Source organism: Sus scrofa, chromosome 13, assembly GCF_054392235.1.
Source record: "Sus scrofa isolate SSC_HxYL_T2T_F1_AM1 chromosome 13, Sscrofa_HxYL_maternal_Yorkshire_Landrace_v2.0, whole genome shotgun sequence".
NCBI classification, from domain to species: domain Eukaryota; kingdom Metazoa; phylum Chordata; class Mammalia; order Artiodactyla; family Suidae; genus Sus; species Sus scrofa.
Window position 1 is genome coordinate 152,055,480 of NC_139395.1, and position 14,195 is coordinate 152,069,674.

Genomic DNA, 14,195 nt, shown 5'->3' on the forward strand with positions numbered 1-14,195 from the left:
GCAACCTACACCACAGCTCACGGCAACGCCGGATCGTTAACCCACTGAGCAAGGGCAGGGACCGAACCCACAACCTCATGGTTCCTAGTCGGATTTGTTAACCACTGGGCCACGGCGGGAACTCCCACACTTCAAATTTTCAATAGCCATATGTGGCTAATGGCTACTGTATTGGGACAGCCCAGGTCTAAAAGAAAGGATTTGGGGGAGGTATACATTTGGTGGAATCCTAAGAGTCATTTGGTTTTCACATGTAGCTTAAGGCTGTTTCATTAAGCTAGCCTAAACAATAATGGTAAACAGTAAGAGCTTACCTGCAGGGAGCTCAGTTCTCACCAGCAATGCCCAGGCACTCTCAAATTAGGAGCCTCTTGGGGGCAGGACTGGCCCCTACTTTGTTCTGCGTGATCTGAGCAAGTCACGTAACCTGCTGAGCCACAGGCTTTGCCTCTGATACATAAGAGGGGCTGGTGCTTCCCAGATGAGAGTCCACATCTTCTTACGTTGGTGGAGCAAACCAGTTCCTCAACCCAGAGCATCACCTTCCTGTACCTGGCACAGAACTGTTTCTGGAAGCTAAACACCTCTGGAAAGGCAGGGAATGGTGTGAGGAAGATGAGAAGGATTCGGGCACAGCTCTAAGAGAGTTGGCCAGTTCATGGTGATGGAGAACCACTGGTGGGTGACAGACACGGGGGTGCAGACTAAGGCAGACCAGTGGGGAATGGAAACAGAAGCAGTGACTCGAAGAGGGGAAACTGAAGTGAAGTCTATGCCAAAGCCACACAAATGAAGACCAGGAATCAGTTCTCTCCTAACTCACACACTTTCCTCTTACAGAAGGATCAGCCTGCAAATGCAAGATAGGAGAACAGAGGAGATGACAGCAGGTCCTTGAGTGAGGGTTAGGGAGGAGCATACACTGAAGATCAATGAACAAAGCACTGGAATGAAACTAACCAGGGGCCTTGATCCAACCACAGCCTGCAGAGAGCTCCAGAAATGGGGCATAGAGGTGAGGAGTGGGGGCTCAGGAAGAGTGGAGGAGGGGAGCTCTGTGCACAGAGGCAGCTGCCCAGAGCTGGGATGAACCTGCCCAGGTCATGCCTAAAGTCCTGGCAAGCACCAGACATTCTGACAAACGCCCCATGATTCACTAATCCTGCAAATAAAGATAAGTGATGAGGATGCCATTTCCTGATGCTTTCTAGTCCTCACATAGAAGCCAACCCAGACGGTGGAACAGATGGGAAGAAACACATCACAGGTGGGCCCCACTGGTCCTCAGCCAGAAAGTGGCTTTTATCAGGTATTATTTTAAAGACGCAATTAAAAGCAACAATGTTTTTGAAGACACAAATATGTTCCTCCCACAAATTCTCCAAATGGCATTAAGGAAGCCCATGTCCAGGTTCAATCCCTGGCCTTGCCCAGTGAGTTAAGGATCCAGCATTGCTGAAGCTGCAGTGTAGGTTGCCGTCGAGGCTTGGATCTGGTGTTCCTGTGGCTGTGGCATAGGCCAGCAGCTGCAGCTCTGATTTGAGCCCTGGCCTGGGAAGCTCCATATGCCGCAGGTGCAGCCCTAAGGAGAAAAAAGAAGAAGAAAAAAAAAAGTCCATGTGCACAGATGCTCTCAAGAGCCCCTTGCAGAAGAGGGAACATACATGATCTCAGGATTAAACGGTTCTGACAGCATTTGATACCAGCCAAACTCAGTAAACAGGAATTTAAATGTTTAAATTGTGCTTCTTTCTTTCATACTCATTCACTCAGGATGAGGCCTGGGGGCATTTAAGGAAGTGGGTGCTTTTTGGAAAAGAATGGCTGACTTGAGGGGGTGGCTTGGGAAGTTGGAACACTGCACCAAACGAGGGCTTGAAAACTTTCCATCTCACTTAAGGGAGCTGAGTGTAGAGACCACTTGTTCCTTATGCAGCTCTGATCCTCCTCTGGGGGCGGGGGGACACCAGCAGGATGGTGGAGGCTTCAAGGGAAGAGCCGGTCCTGCAAGCCACTCCCAGGCAAGGCCACCAAATGTGCTCTGAACTACCCCTGGGCTAGAATTTACAACTGGCATCAAGACAGGGGAGTGAGGTGGCTCTACTCCCCAGGGAGAAGGACACAGGGCTGGGATTATAGTCCCACAGGAAATCAGGAAGCAGGACTAGTGGGGAAGATGGTCAGAGGAGAGAGACCTAACAGAGATGGGAACGCATGTGAGATTTGGAGGCTCCTCTGGTGGGGCGAGGGGATCTGGTTACCAGACCCAGCATCTGCACCCTGAGAACATGCCACCACATCCCCCACACTGTCTCTTCCAGTCACTGGGCAGAGCAAGCAGCTGCACAAAGACCCCTCCCAGCCTGGGCCTGGCCACCGCACTCACCCCGAAAGGGATATTTACTTTTCTTTAGGAGCTGGGAGGGAACCGAGAGAGGAAGAGAAGACAGAAGTAGTCCAAGAAAGAGACATGTAAATGCATTCCAGGAAAACATACCAAAACGGAAACCATAATGATCCAGAAAAAGCACATGGTTCCCATCAGCTTCAGAGTCCCATTTTCCCTGATCACTTACTGTATTTCCCCTCAACATCAGTCATTGTCTTTTTTGACTTTTGTCTTTTCAGGGCTGCACCTGTGGCATATGGAGGTTCCCAGGCTAGGGGTCTAATTGGAGCTGTGGCTGCTGGCCTATGCCACAGCCAGAGCAACAGCTGATCCGAGCCGAGTATGCAGCCTACACCACAGGTCATGGCAACACCGGATCTCCAACCCACTGAGCGAGGCCAGGGATCAAACCTGCAACCTCATGATTCCTAGTTGGATTCGTTTCCACTGTGCCACGATGGGAACTCCAAAATCAGTCATTTTCAAACAGGATATCGTATGGTCTGACTCCCGTTCTGTTCTCCAGTGACCGACAGGGGCCTCCCTCTCCACCCACCTGCCCCCAGCAGCCTCTTCCTTGCAGACATGACAGCGGAGCGTGGCTCTCCGCCTCCCCGCAGAGGGCGTGGAAGGATGGAGAACAGCAGGCCCACCTTCCCGCACAGGCTCCGTGGAGATAACCCACACCACCAAACAACTGGTTTAATTTTATTTCAAAAGTGTACAAAACGGCCATTAGCGGCTATAAAAAACTTCGTCTTCAGAACACACGGAAATTCAAAAAGAACAAAACAGGTATATCGTTCACAGTGTAATGGAAAAGCTTCCTCTGAGGCAGAAATTACAACTCTTCCTTCTTCTTTCCTAGTCTCTCATGGTCTCCCTCCCGGAGCGTCCGAATGAAACTGGTAAATCCCAATTCCTGTAGGGAAGGGGAAGAGAATAGAAGGAACTTGCACCCCATAAGGATGTGCATCGCTGCCCTCACTCCTCTGGACGCAGAGGGCCGGGGGTGGGGTGGGGGCAGCTGGCCACGTGGGAAGGGGCCGGGCCCAGAGCCTTGCCTTCTGGGCTGAGTGTTACGGCCGTCTCTGTGCTGTCGGGGAGGCCTCTGCTGTGGCTGTGACTCTGCCCATTAGCACACAGAGCTCAGGGCAGATGAGCTCCCCTGACTCACCGTCCGATCGCTGTCATACTTTTCCGCCAGCTTCCCGTAGTGGTAGTAGTGGAACGTCGGGTAGGCCTTGACGGCCTCCTGCTGGCACAAATCCTGGTTCTTCTCTTTGATGCAATCAACGGCAGCGCAGGCAATCTGCAGGGTTGAAGAAAGGGAGGCGCTGTATAGGGGGTCTCAGTCTGAGAGCTGAGGCCTGGACCCTCTGCACCCAGGCTGCACTGGAGGCCACACCGGGTGCTTTTTGATTTCCTCCCCCAAAAGTAAGGATACGCTGAACCAAAGTATCCCTGGGCCAGCGCTCCACTGAGTCTGACGGGGCCTGCTTTTAATGCCCCAGGCAGACAGGTAAGGTTAGAGGACTTAGCTTGGAATGCCCTCAGCCTAACCTTTAAAATCAAGAGTATAACGACTGTAGGAGTTCCCATCGTGGCTCAGTGGTTGACTAGTAGCCATGAGGATGCAGTTTCAATCCCTGGCCTCACTCAGTGGGTCGGGTATCCTGCAATGTTGTGAGCTGTGGTGTAGGTTGAGGACATGGCTCAGATTTGGTGTTGCTGTGGCTGTGGTGCAGGCCGGCAGCTATAGCTCTGATTAGACCCCTAGCCTAGGAACCTCCAAATGCTGCAAGTGCAGCCCTAAAAAAGACAAAAAGAAAAAAAAAAAAAAGTATAATGACCATGAAGGAAATTATGACTTGAAAGCATCTGTAAACAGCACAGCTCTCATAATGCTTTCTGTGAGGCACTGTGGGACTCACTGATTTATCAACTTATATTTCCTGAACACCTGTTGGGGGAGGCAGTGTAGTTCCAAGGTTAAGAATAAGAGCTCTGGGGAGTTCCCGTCATGGCCCAGCGGTAACGAACTGGACTAGTATCCATGACGATACAGGTTTGATTCCTGGTCTTGCTCAGTGGGTTAAGGATCCAGCATTGCCATGAGCTGTGGTGTAGGTCACAGACGTGGCTCAGATCCCTTGAGTTGCTGTGGCTCTGGTGTAGGCCGGCAGCTACAGCTCTGATTCAACTCCTAGCCTGGGAAACTCCATGTGCCCGTGGGAAGCGGCCCCAGAAAAGGAAAAAAGACATGAAAAAAAAAAAAAAAAAGCAAGAAAGAGGTTCCCAAATTGGCCATGGGCCTCTTGCCCATTTAACAAATTCTGCATGCTGGGTAGTTTCTCCTTATTTATTGCTCTTTCCCAATAAGAGGGTAAAAGGCAGACAGGTGGAACTTGACTCCTGTTGAGGTCACAAAGCAGGGAAGGAGGGGAGACGGTCAATTCATGGCAACAACAGCTCACAAGCCGCATAGAAGACGGGTGGGCAGTTTCTGATGGAGAGGCACCATCACTGGAAGTCTTGCTAGGGGCCAAGTCTGTTCTAGGTGCTAGGACACTGGTAACCCTGACAAAGTCAGCCATCAAGCGACTGACATTCTCACTGCAGGAAGGCCGCTAACAGACACATAACAAGCAAGATGGCTATAGGGTCCAGGAGATGCTCTGAAGGATGATCAGAGGGTACTTGAACAAGCCCAGAGACAGAGGAGCTGCTTTTGCCAGGATGGCCAAGGAGGCCTTTCTGAGGAGCTAACATTTGATCTGAGACCTGAAGGATGTGCAGGCAGCCAGCTGCATGAAGGCGTGAGGAAAGAGCACCCAGGTAGGACCTGCCCCAGTGCCAGGACCTGAGAGAGGAATGGCTGTGGTACCTCCGAGCGCAGGAGCCTGCTCAGGAGCCCAGATGGAACTACCACCACCCTGGAGGTTGAAAGCTGCTGGACAGCCGTGACTCACAGAGTTCTGTGGCTGCTGGTATTCACGTGTGGATGGAGCCCCCTTTCCGGGTAGGAGAGCCCTGTAGGCCACCAACAGTCATGCTTACTGGTCACCTACCTGTGCCAGGTGAGTGGGGGCTACTGTTCCACAGCCGGAGGGCTGACAGGCAGTGAAGAGTGAGGCGTGGCCTGCACTCCTGTTACCAGCTTCTGCACTCCCTCACCCGTCCTCACGCCCCCCCTTCTGCTTCTTCAGCTATGTAACTTTCTAGATGACGAGACCGCTTCAAGCAGAGTTTGCAAACTCGCTCACACAATCTGTATCTGGCTCTCAGTCCTGTTCTATTTGGCCTGCACAGAACTTAAAAAAGAAAAAAAAAAAATTGGAATAGCTGCCAATCTAGAAAAAGAGCCAGAAGATTTTTATATAAGGTTTGGCTCTCTAGCTTCCCTTTAAAAGCCAAATTTGAGGGCACTTGCCCTGAATTCCCACAGGCAACATGTGGCTGGAGCGGAGGGGTGGCTGTCTCCTTTAGGCAAATCCACTTGCCACTGCCCGTTCCACAGCAGGTAACCCCTGCAGGCTTCTGAGAACCCCAGCTCACCGTCTAAAGCCCTTCTGGGATTGTTTAGAAACGGGAGGCAGAGGCTTCTGTGGCCGTCCTCAGGGCTCCTTTTCTCAAGGCAGGCGCTGGGGGGCCAGCTCAGAGTGCAGCCTGCACAAGGGGCAGCCTCTGCATCCAGCCCGCAGTGAGGGGCCATCGCTCCCCTGCCAGGCTGTGCAAGTGTTTGATGAGCACTGCTTCAGGCTGCTGCTCTCCCTGCATCCGCTTTAAATTATGAATTTAATTTGTATACATGCCCTGGAGCTGTGGGAAATGTAGTGTATGGTTTTATAAATCTACTAAATTAAAAATGTGTACTTATTCTGAATCCCCCTAAAATAGCTGCCAGCCACATATACCAAGTGCTACTTCTGGCTGCAAAGGCTCCTCTGCCCTCAGTTTCTAGAGAAGGGGAGGGAAGCGTGGGCCTCTCTACAGGAAGTGGCTTAGACTCTTTGGAAAGAAGGCAGCAAACAAACCTTTCCTCATCTGTCCCAATGTCACCTGTCTAAACTCCTGCCCCCATTCCACCCACTCTAGATTGGCAGTGACTCACGTACAGCACCGAACACACACTAACTTCTATTTGTTCTCAATGGTAGGTGGCTGTTGGTGCCCTGCGTGTCCTCTCGGCCCAGAACGTGCCACTGGTATCTGCAACTCTTAGCCAAAAGGAGCTAGAAGTAAGGCCAGCACTGGATTGTGCCTCCTCAACCTCTGAGGGGGATGACGCTGAGGGTGGGGTGTCCAGAGACTGAGCCTAGTTACCCACCTGCTCTGGTTCCTTCCTCTATCTCTTAGCTCCTTCCTGAGATTGCCTCTCCCAAAACCCCTTCAGGTGAACCCCAGATCTTGAGTCTACTTCTGCGAGACCTCTGCCTATGCATTCAGTTCTGATGCTGCCACGAAGTAGCTGGGTGACTGAGCTAATCACTGAACCTCTCTGAGATCCAATCTCATCTGGAAAATGAAAGACTACCATACTAGTTGATTAAGCTACCGTGAGGGCAACCTAACATAATGCTTTAAAAGTCTTAGCAGGAGAGGAGTTCTCAGGAAATATCATTTATCTAGTCAACATTTTGAGAGGTTTCAGGTGTCAAGACTGCGGAGGGTGGGGGATTCAAGGACAAACAAGGACCCTGCCCTCAGGGAGCTCTCCTTTCTGATGGAACTCAGGGACAATGCACAACACACACAAGTCAGCCTGAATTACAGTGGCCTCATCAGCAAATCACAGACGGGCCCTGCTGCCCCAGGGCCCACCCCTGTGATGACGGCTAGGAGCTGCGCTGCACAGCCGTCCCCCCAGCCTCTAACCCCAAGCTGGGGACACCTTGAAGTGTAGTGAATGACACGCCCACTTTGCCAGCCCAGGGTGCCGACCCTGCCTGCATCTGCCAGCCTTCTACCTGAGACCTTCATCCTCCATGGCCTCTTCCAGAATGCCTTCTGTTCCAGCACTAACAGTGTGCAGCCTTTTCTCCCTGCCTCCCGACATGTCAACCGCTAAAGTCCCCAGTAACCTCCTGGAGGGGGTAGAGGCTCCCTAGTTAAAATATGAGCTGCCTCATGCGGCTTTATTGATTCAGTAAAATAAATCTCTGCAGGAGCTAATATTGACTTTGGCTATGAAAATGGAAGTGAACAACCAACTGCATATTGATTGGGGAAGGAACAAGGACTAGCTTCTGGGTGGAAAAAAAATTGCAATTCTGGCTCAGAGGTGGCAGAATGGGGTGGCGGGAAGAAACTAGGAATCAAGGAGAGCCAGTTCCGGCTGTCAGTGACTCCTAGGGCTCTGTGTCTCGATCCCTCACGAGAAGGAGAGGGCCGGACTGGCCAGTGGTCCCACATACCGGCCTGTGGTCAGCAGAAGAGCCAGCTTTTAATAATCACAAATTCCTGGAACCACCCACCCTGGGGCTCTGATCTGATAGTTCTAGGATGGTGCCCAGCAATCGTGGCACCAGTATTCCAGAACAGAATACAGAAAGGAGACAGAACGCTTTCCTGCTGCTGCTGAGAGCTACCTCTAGGAGCCCCAGGCCTGCCAGCTGCCTGGGAAAGAGAAAATAGGTGTGTTCCTGAAAACGACTGCGGGTGATGCCTGGCTTTGAATGAAGGAAGCTGGAGACAGAGGGAAGAACTCTAGGAAAAGGTCAGCCCATTACTGGCCCAAGTTAAAACAATTAAGCAAAGGCATATCAGTGTTTCAGAGAAGGATGAGTCATCATGGAAATGAGAAGAGAAGGACTGGCCCTTGGCTGCCCACTGTGGGCACAGCCAGCTTGATCTTGTTGGGATTGACCCCTTTGCTGACCTGAGCATGGAAACCTGAGCAGCCAGGGGGGCAGGGAACCCCCATGCCTATCACCTGTCTGTGTGTTCAGAACAGGGGGTATTCTGGGTAAAGAATGATGGGAGTGACTGCCAGTCTAGAACTGGCCCCAGGGAGTAAAGCATCTCCAAATCAATCAATGCCCAGATGATGGGGGAGCCCTGCAGGTGGGGACTGGCAGCCTGGGAGGTGTTGGACCTCCCAGAGTGGGAGAAGCCACCCTGCCAAGGCCCCCAGTGGCAGAAGTGGGTGGAGTGGTGAGGGAGACAGAAGACAGGAGGGAGGCCCTTCTTGCCATGCCCCTCTCAATGCAGGCAGGCAGAGGAGAAAAATGTTTCTGGTCCTTATAGCCCCTACTGGTGGTGAAGGGTGCCTCAAGGGCATAGGCAGGGCTTGTGGGTGACATGGGCACTTGGCGAGTTCAGGGGAGGGGCTCAGAGTCTGAGTCCCCACACATGTGCCTGTGCCCTAGTCCAGCTTCCCCTGACTGTCTCTGGACAGCTCTCATCATCCCTTCACTGCCACTGTGTAGGGCTGATGCAAGGGGACATCTGCATCTGAACCCCGTCTACCTGGCTGCGCCTGGTTCTGCCCGGGAAAATAAGGCAGCGAGGCAGAGATGAGCGGGACTTGGGTCTGTGTGTACGTGTGAGTGCGATTCTGGGGCCTTTTGGGGGAAAGTTCCTACAATGGAACCCCAGGCTGGAAAGGGTCTTTGAGACCATTTATTTATTTATTTATTTATTTATTTATTTATTTATTGTCTTTTTGCTATTTCTTGGGCCGCTCCCACGACATATGGAGGTTCCCAGGCTACGGAGCTATAGCCGCTGGCCTACGCCAGAGCCACAGCAACTCGGGATCCAAGCCGCGTCTGCAACCCACACCGCAGCTCACGGCAACGCTGGATTGTTAACCCACCAAGCAAGGGCAGGGATCGAACCCGCAACCTCATGGCTCCTAGTCGGATTCGTTAACCACTGCGCCAACTCCCTTTGAGACCATTTAGACCAGCACCCCAACTTTATTTTATTTTTTTTTAGGGCCACACCTGTGGCATATGGAGTTTCCCAGGCTAGGGGTCGAATCAGAGCTACAGCTGCCTGCCTATACCACAGCCACAGCAATGCCAGATCCGAGCCGCGTCTGCAACCTACACCACAGCTCACGGCAACGCCAGATCCTTAACGCACTGAGTGAGGCCAGGGATGGAACCTGCATCCTCATAGATACTAGTTGGGTTCGTTAACTGCTGCGCCACAACGGGAACTTCAAACACCCTGACTTAAGAAGAGGGGAACTCAAGGTCTAGAGAGTTGATATGATTCCTTCCAGGTCGCATAGTTTAGCAGCGGCCAAGATGCACCAGCCTGAGATCAAGGTCTTCTGTCTGCCAGACTTGCCCTCAGCCTTGGAGTCTGCTCCAGCTGCTAAGTTGCCTTGGGGGCTGTGCCTGTGGCCCCCTCCCCACGCTCTAATCCAGTCCGCAGCTCTAGCTTGTTAATTTTATGCTTCATCAGTCGGCAGCTGCAGGAGCCTTTCACTCAGGCGGGAGGAGTCTCTGCACACATGGCCTTGCTCTCCTCCACCTTGGCTGCCTCCAGCTGACTTTTGTTGGATTTTTTTAATTTTCCTTTTAATTATGCAAGTAATGCATGACTACAAATCCTACCATAGAAAGATTTGAACACTAAAAAAAATATAAACGAATGACCTCCTTACCACCCCCTCCTCCAAGGAAGGGCTGTAATGGGTCAGTGTATCCCTTTTAGTTAATTCTTCCGGCATAAATGCAGCCTGCACTATTCTGTCTCGTGAAAACAATGCCCTGGTTCCCAGGAATCCCAGGTCTCGACAGAACCTATGAAGGGCACTGGTGGCCAGGCCAAGTTGGGGGCGGGACAAGAGATGAAGCGGGGTTGGGGGGTATCCTTACCTTTCGGTCATCTTTGAAGACATCAGCAGTGGCAGTAAAGTGTGGAATGACCTTCTTGCAGTGTGGGCACCCTGAATGTGAGGGGAGGAGAGAGTGTTACATACGTGGGGGAGGCTTTGGAGCCAGCCCTGGAGAAGAGCCCCTAGAGAGGCTTTCAAGGAGTTTCCACCCGGCAGACTTGGCCTTTCATCCGCCTCCCGCCCCCGGCACACCCCACCGTCAGGGCTCATGGATTAACCCCACCGATCAGGCCATTGCCGTGTGTCTGCTGCAGGCACAAGGGCTCTGCAGGGGGCCTGTGTCCGCATCAGGTGCACTCCTGCCGGGGACCTTCCACCCCACAACCTCCCGTCACACCCCCACCCACAAGCCTGGGGGTCGGGGAGAGGGACACTGCAGTCTTGCTCTATAAACTCCTTGGACAGAGGGCTGCCCTCAGGGATGGGAAGAGCCTGATCCAGGGTGTAGAAGGAGCCTGAGATTAGAAAAGGAGGACAGTGCTCAGGATTCTCCGAGCCTGTTACAAAGCCCTGTGACGACGGCAAATCTCTGCACTTCATGACTCAGAAGGTGGGACTAGGAAAGTAGGGGCCTGGGAGCAGCCACTCTAACCGATCCCCTCTGCTCATACCTTGCTGCCAATTCCTGCATTCCCGGAGCTGGCTATCCCAGAGCCAGCAGCTAAACCAGGCCTCTGGTCCTCCTGCTGTCCTTCTACCCTCTGCTCTACGATCCACCCAAACCCTGGATCCAGGAATGGGAGATTCGAGGTCAGGCTAAGAGGAGGATGAGTCACCGGGAGCCCCTGCTGGCTTCTCAGGCTCTGGGTTGCCCACCTGGGAATGAGGACCTGTAACTCAGGAGGCCCTGGATAGGACAGCGTGTGTGGGCCGCCCTGAAGCCATGCAGCTCTGATGACAGTGTCCCAGGCATGGGGCCACTTTCTCCTCCTGTCCTGGCAAGGGCGGGGCAGCATCCACTGAGGAGGAGGCCCAGGAAGCTGCAGGTCGCTCTGGTCCAGAACCACTTTCCTGGTCCTTCCCTGAGCGCTGGCCAATCAAAACCTAAGCCCACCTCTCTCAACCACTCTCTAGACACGGAACACTACTTCCAAGAGAGCAGAACTGCTTTGAGGGAAGAATTTCCCTGACTGAGGCAATTAATTCTGATCAAAACACAGGTGGGAGAGGCCAGATGCCCCATGGGGAGACCTGGCTCCAGCCAACTTCCGACAAACGGCCGTGGAGAAGCCAAGGCAGAGAACAGAGACAGCTTGTCTCATCTGCTCCCTCTCTTTTTAAAATAAGATAATAATGACTGGCATTTCAAAGGGTTCTGTGAAACCAAATTAAGGCTAAGCTACAACTCTAATCTGAATTTAGCACTCGAACCAGTTCCTGAGATGGGCAGGACCACCCATATGGCCTGGCTGGCGGAGTGGCCAGCTGGCCGCAAAGCAGCACGGACAGTGATGAGGAGGCGGCTTAGGGGGATTTTCCCAGCATTCATCACAGGAGAAGAGGAGAGGGCTGGGCTGGTTACAGCTTACACCAGAACTGAGACAAGGTACCTCAGCACAGCCTAACTCATGCAGACGCTAATGACAACTACAAGAATACTTTACTGATTTGACCGAACAGAGGGAAGAATGTCTCAAATTCATAAAAATACCACAGTAAAGGAATGACAGTATATAGCTCTTAAAATGTTCAAAGAACCCAGTGCGCTGGTTGAGACACTCGTGAAAGTATACCCTGAGGCACCCAGAAGGCCCCGGTGAATGGCACATACATGCCCATAAAGACATCAGGCTGGCCAGAAATAAGCTACCTCCTTCCCCCAAGTCTGGTATCACTGCTAATTTCTCCTTTCTAACCTCTCTATTTCCTGAAAGCATAAAGGTCACTGCTGGCCTAGTGCAAAGTCCTGCTACCATCAGTTTAAAGCATCTAGGTCTCAGATTAATGGCTTTCTGGTGCATCTCATTTCCTCATTATCCAAAAGAAAGAGCATGGCAGATGAATAACTAGAGGGGAGGCTGCTTTGGAAAGGGCATGAAGATGTTTCCCAGGGCGGTCAGGGGGGCAGAAGAGGCATGATTTTTTAATTTGGACTCTTTAAAAAGGCACCACCTCTGTGCAGCGGGAAACCAAAGCAGCCTCCCAGAGTGGGGAAAGCGGAACAAAGACCAAGGACAGGACAGAAAATTCCAATTCTAGAGACTCAGCAAGCTGGCCTAAGAAGGGCAGTCACCATGACCGGACCCAGAGCAAAGGGGTAGGGTGGGGGTGGGGGGTTGGAATAGGAGAGAACAATGAAACAGCAGGAGGAAGAGCTGTGTAGGATCTGGGGAGGTGGGATGTGAGAGAGATGAAATGCAGGGGGAGGCGGGATGTGGGAAGGGAGAGAAATGGGGGCTGGCATTTGCTTTTCACTTTATACCTACTTGTATCAGGTGTGTGACCTTTCTGTAGTATTTCGAATCTTTATATATGTGTGTGTGTGTATATATATATGTATACATTATATACTATATATATTATAAACAAGGCTATATAATTTTTATCATTGAGGAAATTTGCAGACCTTTTTGTCTCTAGTGAGTTGTCCTTCTCCGCGCCCCTGTCCAGTCTCAGGAGCTCGGAGCAGAATTCAGGACAGGAAAGGGCGGGAAGGGAGGTGGCAGACACCAGGCACCAAGCCATCTGCCAGAAGCTGAGTTGCTCAGCGATGGGCCCCGTGTGGACTGAGTTATGTCTCATCAGATCAGACCACGAGGCCCTTGAGGGTCTCCCAGGCCTCCTCCTCTCATGTCCTGGGCTCCAAACACCGCTCCAGCACACAGCAGTTATTTGAGGGAGGTCGGTGGCACCCTGGTAGGAGTCCCCACTGAGGTCAGAGGGGAGGGGGGACCATTTCTGGGGAAAACATTTAGTCTGGACTTCGTCATGTGTATCAACTGGCTGGCCGAGGACTCTTCTCTGGCCAGGTTGTCACCGCTGCGGGGAAAGTTCTTACCCTCTGAATCAGGATGGTGACAAAATAAAAGCACCCACCCAGGCTGCAGGAAGAGCTCTGTCACTAACTTGGTGCCAGGCCTTGGGCAAGTCACACATCTTGTGGGTCTCAAATTCTTACCCCTAACTCTGACCAGAAGGAAGCCAACTTCTTAAAGTCCGCTCAGTCTTCCAGGCTTACTCTAAGGACAGAGAGAAACTCTATATGGAACTGAAAGAGTGTAAGCCCACTTGCAGAAGAAAAGGCCAAACCAGAGGGAAGTGTCAGCTGCCTGAGGATGGGGTCTGAGGCTGGGGGACAGTGGGGCCAGGAGGCCACCTGCCCAGACAGTGAGGGCACGGAAGAGACTTTACGAATTACTGACACTGGAGGGTAAGGACCAGGTTGAGCTGCCTGCTTCTCTGTGGAGTGCAGCTTTGTTATCCCCACTCTATTAGGCTAAGCTGGAACCTGGAGGCGCGGGGGGCGGGGGCGGGGAGTGAAGGCTGTTGGGGGCGGTAAAGGGTGGAGAGAGAGGCTACAGGAGAGTGAGAAATTCAAGAGCCTATTCTTATGCACCAATGAACAACTTTGAAATGGGAAGACACAAAACCCAAGATCATAAACTCCCTGACTTAAGCTCTGATTAAAACAGGGCGGTGGGGGCAGCGGGATGCTGATCTAACATGACTGTACTTTTACCACAGCGTGAAGCCCATGGCTTCTGAGCCACTTGGGAAGGTCAGGGAAAGGAGGCTGGGCTGGGGGTGCTCAGACGACAAGGGAAGCAGAGGGCTAACGGGGCTGGCTGGATTTCCAGGTGCTGAGTTCCAAGGTTCCAAGATCAAGTCAGTGCCTGGAGGGATGGAGGGAGCCGAGGGGTGGAAGGATGCAGTCAGGTGGGAGGCAAGCAGCCAGGAAGATTCCAGGGACACGAGGAGACTGAATAGTTACAAGGCAGGCCCCTGCCACAG

At 52.3% G+C, this 14,195-nt stretch overlaps 1 protein-coding gene across 3 annotated transcripts in view; it reads right to left on the bottom strand.

Annotated features, from left to right (window-relative positions):
• Positions 1-3,083: 3,083 nt before the first annotated feature.
• PDIA5 (protein disulfide isomerase family A member 5) overlaps positions 3,084-14,195 on the bottom strand; it is a 98,388-nt gene continuing 87,276 nt past the window's right edge. For all 3 annotated transcript variants that reach the window (XM_003132633.6, XM_084991015.1, XM_084991014.1), the window contains 3 exons: positions 10,225-10,295; positions 3,567-3,701; positions 3,084-3,311 (listed from right to left, as the gene is read on the bottom strand). In XM_003132633.6, the coding sequence (XP_003132681.4) occupies positions 3,231-3,311; positions 3,567-3,701; positions 10,225-10,295 (287 nt within the window). In that variant the 3' untranslated portion in view covers positions 3,084-3,230. The remainder of the gene's footprint in view (positions 3,312-3,566; positions 3,702-10,224; positions 10,296-14,195) is intronic.